This window comes from Sorex araneus, chromosome 9 (genome assembly GCF_027595985.1).
Source record: "Sorex araneus isolate mSorAra2 chromosome 9, mSorAra2.pri, whole genome shotgun sequence".
In the NCBI taxonomy this organism is placed as follows: domain Eukaryota; kingdom Metazoa; phylum Chordata; class Mammalia; order Eulipotyphla; family Soricidae; genus Sorex; species Sorex araneus.
The window spans coordinates 22,878,945-22,888,085 of NC_073310.1; the positions used below are offsets into that span (position 1 = coordinate 22,878,945).

A 9,141-nucleotide genomic window follows, 5' to 3' on the forward strand; every position below is an offset into this window, starting at 1 on the left:
GACAAGTTTGATATTCTGAGTGAGATGCAGCTCAGAAGATGCAGTTAATGTGATTGGTAATCTGTTCTCCCTTAAGCCACCCGCTCTGCCTCCTGTGTGCTCTAAGACTCTTCTCTACCCCGAGGAACAGTAAATTTGCATGAGAGCAAACCATCTTTATTCCACAGGGCCAGAGAGGATAGAAGAAGATGCTGTAGGTCCCAACACTGCAGTGGGCTCAAGCAGTGCTCAGGAGAGGATCCATCATGCCCCAGCCCCTTCCCCTGCTCCCTCTCCTTGCTGTCTGCACAGGTACTGCTTCAGAGGTCAGCACCACAGGCCTGCCCCAAACCCTGAGCTCCACACTGACACATACTCATAGTGGGACCTCCTGGGGCCAGAGTCTTCCTGTTCAACCCTGTCTCCTCTCTTTTCTCTCAAAATGCTGTGGCCTCCTTGAAGCTGACCTAGTCATCTTCCACATCAGTAGACCTTATACAGACAGTCAAGATCACCTACTCTTGAGACAACCCGGAGATGAGATAAGGTATTCACTGGTACCAGAAAAGTTTGGCCAGGTCCCTGTGTTGGTCATCTCTGGTGATAACAACCAGTGCTCCAGGATCCCTGACTGCTTCTCTGGCTACAACTAGCTACCCTGACCATTGGAGGTGCCCCAGTTTAGCACGAGACTATCACTGTAATGGATTGAATATCCGAGTGCCAAGGCACACATTGTCAAGGGCAGAAAGGAGCCTACACATAAATCCCTGCCCCATCTGAATCATACTCCCCTGCAGCCCCAAGAGTTTGTTGTCAGAGAAGCAAACAGATTTTCTCTCTGACCCAGAGAGATCTGAGGTCCCCTGACACTTCATCCAAGTCCTGGAACAGGCTTTATACAAGTATCATGAAGGGTGAATTTGGGATTGTAGGATGAAGTGTCATGGTGTTCACTTGGAAGAGAGTGTTTTCAAGGGGAACAGACTTCAGGATTACTAGAGGGAAATGCATATCTAGTGTACTAAAAGATAAACTCAGGCATATTAACATTTCAAGTTGTTTTCAGCAGATTCTGTGAGGGCACAGTTCTGGATCTCCAACCCCCGACAAGGACCATTCAGGAATGCAATCAGCAAGCGGGTAGTTTATTAAGCGGCTAGCCAGGGTCATGCACACGCACACAGCAACACGCATGTCCCATGTGTGAGGCAAGGCCCTGACCCAGGGTGCAGGGGTTACTTATATAGGCCCATGTTGGCCGTTAACGGCAAAAGGGCGAGAACCAACACATTCCCTAGCCAATAAATTCATAATTCGACATGCCTCTCCCTCCAATCCCATTAGGTCCATCTGCTTGTCCAGCCTGTTAGGGCAGTCCTGTCCTAACAATTCCTATTTAAGTGCTATACTATATGCAGTTAAGAGCCCTACCCAGGGACCTGGGGCAGGGAAAATACTTTAGAGAAGAGGGAAATTCAAGGCAAGGAATGGGTTAAATAATTAGTGCTCAAAAGTCAGCCCAAACCTCAGATTATTTAACAAGACAAAAGAACCAGATTAACTCTCAAAGAAAAAAGCCATCAGAGCTTGAAGTCCTTTACCTTGATAAACCTTGCCAATAACTCCCTCCTCCTGAGAGAGCTCCAAGCTGAGCAGCCTAGAGAGGCACCAACCTATGCTTCACTGAGGATTCAGACAGAACACAGGACTTCCTGTTCTGGAGTCACTGCACCCAATTTAGAGTGTGTCCTTTTCTGTAAAATACCTCCGTGGGTGGCCAAGGGAGAGCCCCATCAGCTCTCTCCATTGGCCGCGCCAAGGTTTGGGGCGCGGCCACTCACCCAGACAAGCGGTCCAGGACATGGGGCAGACTGAAGAGGAAACAAGGGCCAAACCGTTTGATCGATCAGTTGCCGTTTATTCCTTTCTCTCCGTATGTCTGTTCCAATCTCTCTGAGCTCCCCATTTCCAATTCTCATCTCTCTCCCCAAGCACCTTCCTTCCTAGCTTCTCATTTCTGGATCCCCGCTCTTTGGATCCTCTTTCTCCCACTAGTATCTACACCCCTACTTGTCTCTCTGGGCTCAAGTCATCATCATCATCATCATCATCATCATCCCGTTGATTGTCAAATTTCTCTATCGGTCTCAGTAACATCTCCATTCATCCTAGAGGCTGAGATTTTAGCAGCCTCTCTTCACACGTCCTTTCCAATGGTGCCATATTGGAGGCTCTTTCAGGGTCAGGGGAATGAAACCCATCATTATGACTGACTACAAATATGAATACAACGTATGAATACAGCATATGAATATGACATGGGAAGTTTGCGAGGCTCTCCCACGCAGACAGGAAACTCTGGGTAGCTTGCCAGGTTCTTCCAGAGGGAGAACTATGCTATAAGATGTCGCTTCCAGGAGCTTGGTTTTATAGTCTCTGGATGTTGGCCATTGGGGGGATTACACAGTGCCTGGGCAGTCCCTAGGCGTGACCACCTAGCTACTGGAAAATGGGGGATCTGGGCGGAAGATGCCCAGTCCAGATCCAGCAGCCTTGGAGATCTCAGCCCTAGATCCAACACACCTGGGTTCCTCTACCGGTTCCTTCATGTGTGAGGCTCGTCCAAACATGTGGAGAGGGACCTAGAGTATGGCTGTGGCTGGGTTCGGAAGTCTTTGGCTACGAGGGCTCTGCTCAGGGTGGGGAGGAAAACTGAAACTCACCCCCTCTGAGGGGAGAGGTGAAGATAGCCAGGCTTGAGGGCAAGAGACTCTCTGCCAGGCCAAAGCCATACCCAGCAAAATCAACATCAGAAAGCCCTTCCTGAGGGCCAACCAGGTTCAAAGGAAACATTAACTAGAGGTATTCTAAAGCCCTTTCTGACTGCCAGTAGGCAAAATACCTCTTAAGATGTTTTTGTCCTTTCCTCAGTCCAAAATCTCCATCAACATCTTAATACAAGTTATATTTGTACAGACACAGTAAGAGATACATTTAGCTTGTAGGGCAGCTCTCCTGGGAACATCTTGCCACAGACTCATGCTGACTTAATGAGTCAAAGGGACACAGACAAACATACAATGATGGCACTCTTTTGCAGATATTAAAAGTCAAAAACAACAACACAGTGTATGAATAATACCCAAAGATATTGTAACAAGAGCCAGAAGAAATGGCTCATAAAATAAAAGCATGTCACAAAATGAGAGGGAATGAAGTTAGGACAGAGAAGGAACCACATTGACTATGGTAGTTGGAAATGATGACTCTGAACAAAAACTAAGTGCTGAAAGAGAAGAAAGAGAAATGCAGAATACTTTTTCAGTAACAGTATTTTTTTTGTATCATAAACTTTTATTTATTTTTATTTTTTTTTACAGACACTTGCATTTTCCTGAAACCTGTGTTTTTTTGTTTGCTTGTTTTATTCTTTTTTTTTTAAATTTTTTTATTGAGTCACCATGTGGAAAGTTACAAAGTTTTCAGGTTTAAATCTCAGTTATACAATGCTCTAATACCCATCCCTTCACCAGTGCACATATTCCACCACCAAGAATCCTAGTATAGCTCCACTCCGCACCCCCACACCCCTAAACCCCCACGCCCCTAGCCCCCCACCCTTAGCCCCCCCGCCTGTGTAACTAATAAATTTCACTTTACTTTCACTTTGATTGCATTCAATATTTCAACAAAACTCACTATTATTGTTTGGAGAGTCTCTCCCCTAAAGTCAGACCTGCTGAAAAGGAAGCATTAGATAATTTGTTTTCCATTGCTGAGGATGAAGAGGTATGAGGTCGAGTGACCACATTTAGTGGCCTCTCGGTTTTGGGTTTTTGTATTTTAGTATTTTAGTAACTAAGTCTAGAGAGATATCTGCCATAAGTTGCATCATTGCCAACTTGTACTTCTCAGTTTCAGTAACAGTATTGCAAACCAAAGTGCCTAAAAAAAAGAAATGAGAAAGACAGATAGACAGGAGACAGAAAGACAGTCAAACAAACAGGGAAAATGTGTCTGCCATACAGAAGCTTTGGAGGTAAGGGGGAGAAGGCGTGCAGAAGGGAAACTGGGGACATTGGTGGTAGAAATGTGCACTGAAGAAAGGTTGGATGTTGGTACATTGTACGACTGAAACTCAATCATGAATGATTTTGTAACTCTATGTCTCATTGCATTTTATAAAGATTTATTTCATCCTAGGAAGTGCTAAAGCGGCATTTGAATGATTGTTCATCTATTATGTGAGATTACCTTCATGCCTATCATGTTTATGAAAATGAGAAAGCTTCAACTAAAATGTGAAAACTGTCCAAATTCAATGGCCTGTCCATGACAGAAATAATCCTAATTCTGGGGCCGAGTGTGGGTCCTCTCATCAACCTGCCAATTCAATTCAAGTGTCCTTATTCATATTCAATTTCCCTGAGAACAGAGCCTATGAGGCCCAGGATCCACAGAGAAAATGCTCACTCCTCCTCCTCCCTGGATGCTCCCAGGAGATAGTGACCAGCCCCTAAGCCCTATGATCTGAATCTTCCTGAACTTCCTGCTAGGACTTCCCAGTCTCTCCTAAGGCACAGAATGATCACCAGGAAGCAGCAGAGAATAATGGGGTCCCATGGAGCTGGGGTGGTCAGGGCGACAGGAGGTCTAACTCAATATATTTAGAATTTCCAGGGTGCTGGTATTTAATAACCAGTCTTATACCTAAGAAAAAGGTATTTATTTTTCTATCACCTCACACTGATGAGCATATTTTTACTTTTTCTTTGTTTCTCTTTGCCTCTCTCTTTCTTTCTTTTTCTTTCCTTCTTTCCTTCTTTCCTTCCTTCCTTCCTTCTTTCTTTCTTTCTTTCTTTCTTTCTTTCTTTCTTTCTTTCTTTCTTTCTTTCTTTCTTTCTTTCTTTCTTTCTTTCTTTCTTTCTTTCTTTCTTTCTTTCTCTCTCTTTGGCTGGCTCCTTTTGAATCTGAACTTTGTTGTGTGGCAAGTGGCAGGGCCTGTGGTGTAAATGTGTGTGTGGGGGGGGGAGTGGGGGGATGCAAAGGGACTGTGGAAGTGTGATGCATTCTAAAGAGGCCCTGAGGATCAGTGATGCTGATAAAATCATGTGGTGTCAGACATTACTCAGCCACGAGGAGGTGCTGTGGGGAATCCAGAGCTGTCCTCACTGATGCTCAGTCCAGGAACACATGGTGCTGGTAATCTAAGCAGGGCACTTAGGATATGAAATTTGTGTATGCGCTTGCGCACGCGTGCATGCGTGTGTGTGTGTGTGTGTGTGTGTGTGAGAGAGAGAGAGAGAGAGAGAGGGAGGAGAGAGAGAGAGAGAGAGAGAGAGAGAGAGAGAGAGAGAGAGAGAGAGAGAGAGAGAGAGAGAGAGAGTGCACCACGCCTGGCCATACTCAGAAATTCTGATTTACACTTTGACAATATGTGGTGACAGGCATCAAAGCTGGGCAGGCCCTGCACAGGGAATCACCCTCCCCGCTGTATAATCTCCCTGGCCACAAGATCTGAAATATTTTTGGTCTAGAGATTATTTGCTATCTAGTGTGTTGAACATTTCAATGTCCTTTGGTATCTGGTAACAACAAAGATCCTCTGTCCTTTAATTGAATCAAGTAATAAAGGTGACATTTACCATTGTATGATTCTCCATACAACTGAAGGAAACCAACCACAAAATATATTTTCATAAGAAATCCTTGTAATATAAGCCATTATTTTATACCGTATATTAAATTATTCATTCTGGAAAAAAAAAACAAAACAATGTGTCAGTACCCTTAAACTGTCTCCTAAGTAGAGAAAATACCCATAAAAGAGAGACAAAATTGTGAAGGAGATGCCAGTAAGCAGCAGGTGGGAACTACAGGGCCAGCCCTCCCCCTTCCTGTGTCCTTTGGGTCTGGGCCCATTTCTGCAGCCACAGACCCCAGGCAGCAGCCCTGAGCCTGGCTGATTTGCATAGCCAGCAGCTCTCTCCCTGAGGGGATAAGAGGGGACCAGGACGAGTTCAGCCTCAGGTGCCAGGATCCCAGCCCCTCACCATGGCCTGGACCCTGCTCCTCCTGGGCCTCCTGGCTCACTGCACAGGTGATGTGTCCAGGCTCACAGCAGCCCCAGGCCCAGTGCTCTAGGGCCATCTTGGTCCTGAGTCTGAGTTCAGCAGGGCACTGGGGTAGGATGTCCATCACCCTGATGGATGGGCATGAAGATGGGGGGTCTCAACAAAACTGACTTTCTTTTTGACCTGACCTCTCCTTCTCTGTCACAGGTTCTGTATCTTCCTATGAGGTGAATCAGCCACCCTCATTATCTGTGAACATGAGAGGGGAGGCCAAGATGACCTGTGAGGGATACAACATTGGAGGCAAACTTATTTCCTGGTTCCAGCAGAAGCCAGGCCAGGCCCCTGTGCTCGTCATGTATGAAAGCAACAGGACCTCAGGGATCCCTGACCGCTTCTCTGGCTCCAAGTCTCGCCACCTGGCCACCCTGACCATCAGGGGAGTCCAGGCTGAGGATGAGGCCGACTATTACTGTGCACCAGCTGGTAACATTGACGGCAGCTGGCAGTGAGCACAGTGGCACAGACACTGGGGAAGTGGGGCAAGAACCTCCTGCTCTGGTCTGGTGCTCACCCTCACTGTGCTCAATAGCTAAGTCCTGGGGATCAAGCAACTTCCCTGCTCTGATTGTGATCTCAAACAAGAGCTGGTTCTCTGTGCTCCTGGATCTTCATTTATTCTTCGAAACACAAAATCCTTGTGGACTAGAGGAATAATTCAGTGTGTAAGGCCCTTGCCTTGCATGCAGCCAGCCTAGTTTGATCCTCTGATTCCCATATGGTCCCCTGAGCCTTGCCATGAGGGATCCCTGAGTGAAGAATAGGAGTAAGTCCTGAACATAGTCAAGTGGGGCCCAAAACTAAAAAAACAAAAACAAAAACAAAAAATCTTTTCAAACCCTCGATGTTCTGAGTTCTTCAATTTGATGTTTTGAGTTGTTCAACACCTGCTGGTCCAGAGTCCCTCCAGCTGTGTGTGGGGCAGCTGCAGCCCCTTCTGATTTAGTGTCTTCACTTCCTCATCCCAGGGCTGTGAGGGGAATCCAGACACCAGGACAGTCTCTGACTCGGAGTGGCCCCTGGCTTATTGGGAACTTCTTGTTTTCCCTTTAGTCTTGTCCTTTGATGAGACTGCAGTTCTGTCTTGTTAGAGAAGAACTCCTTGGAAGGAGAAGCACAGGATATATCACCTGCTTGCTATTAGAACTGAGATTTATGACACCTGGATTTTTGTATGTTGTTGAGAATTTTTATCAGAAATTTGTAAAACTTCCACATCACTGTCTTATGTATATTGATTGGAACAAATGTCACAATTACTTGATACCCACCTTTGAATGATTCTACCTAATCACTTAAACTCCCTCACCCCGCCTTTTTGTCCCTCTTCTTGAAGGACAAAAAGGGGGGAATCTTTTTCCCATATCAGATAAATTTACTGTATTTGATTTCTCATATATTTTTCTTTTTTGTGGTGGGAGGGACAACACCCAGAAATACTCAGGGTCTACTCCTGGCTCTATGCTCAGGAATTACTCCTGGTAATGTTCAGGGATATGGGATGCCAGGGATCAAACCTGTGTTGGCCACATGCAAGGCAGCACACTACCCACTGTACTATCCAGTTCCTACTCATATATTTTTATACTAAAACTCTCTTATTATTTGTCTCATTAATTTTTCTGCCATACATTTGTCCAAAAAATATAAATTTAAGGTAAAAATAGTTTTAGGGACCAGAGAGGCAATAATCGGGTTAAGGTTCTTGACTTGCACTCTGTTCATTCAGGTTCAGATGTCCAGGACAACTTTGGTTCCTCTAAACTCCTCTAAGTACTACTCCTGACACACAGCTGGGAATAGTTCCTGAGCACCAGTGGGTATGGTGCCAAAACAAAACAGAAAAATAAAAATGTCTTATTTTCGTTTAATAAAACTTAATAACAAGTGTTAAGCTGTTCTCTTCTGTATTGAGTATCATTATTAGTAGTAGATGGAAAACTGGATCAAATCAATATAAATGTATTATAATTTTCATGGGTAATCATGTATATCAGTTCATGAATACACTATCAATGTTATTTTTTTCTAGAATGCAACAGAATTCCTCTTCAGTTAACTCCCGATCTTCATTCCTTTGAATCTCAGGGAAACATTCTTTGGTCTCATAAACATGAATTCTATAATACAATTTCACCCATCTATCACATCTCCTTCCTATTCATTATACAAAACCTATTACCTGTCAATGATCAAAGTGAATTTCAATGGACTCATCATTTGTATCACTTGCCATCCTGTTGTTCATTGATTTGCTCAAACGGATGCCAGGAACACTGCAGTGGGCTCAAGCAGCACTCTGGAGAGGATCCATCATGGCCCAACATCTTCACCTGCTCCCACTCCTTACTGTCTGCACTGGTGCCACGTCAGAAAACCAGCCCCTCAGGACTGCCTAAGCCCTGAGTTCCACACTGACACAGGCTCATTGTGGGGCTTCCTTCAACTCTCCCTCTCTCAAGGTGCTGTGGCCTCCTTGAAGCTGACCCAATCATCTTCCACATCAGTGGACCTTATACAGACAGTCAAGATCACCTGCTCTTGAGACCACCCGGAGATGAGATACACTAATGACTGGTAAGAGCAAAGTTTGGTCAGGTCTCTGTGCTGGTCATTTCTGGTGATAACAACCAGCCCTCCAGGATCTCTGACTGCTTCTCTGACTCCAACTGACCACCCTGACCATTGGAGGCACCCCAGCTGAGCACCAGGCTGACTCTCACTGTAGTAGGTGGAATCCTAGAGTGGCAAAGGACACATTGAAAAGAGCAGAAGAGAAGTGACACACAAATCCCTGTCCCATCTTTATCATACTTCTCTCTAGCCCCACGAGTTTGTAGTCAGAGCAGCAAACCGATCTGACCCAGAGAGATCTGACCTGACTCAATATGTCAAGTCCTGGAACAGGCTCTCTCCATGCATCATGAAGGGTGGATTTGGGATTGTAGGCTGAAGCTGTCATGCTGTTCACTTGGAAGGGGGTGTTGGGCAAACAGGAACAGATTTCAGGATTGTTAGTGGGAAA

The 9,141-nt window shown here is 45.3% G+C and overlaps 1 gene segment (V, D, J or C); it reads left to right on the plus strand.

Moving 5' to 3' along the window:
• Positions 1-6,036: 6,036 nt before the first annotated feature.
• LOC101557834 (immunoglobulin lambda variable 3-21-like) lies at positions 6,037-6,568 on the plus strand. The segment is given in 2 exon segments: positions 6,037-6,082; positions 6,264-6,568. Coding segments are annotated over 2 exon segments (351 nt in total).
• Positions 6,569-9,141: the final 2,573 nt, after the last annotated feature.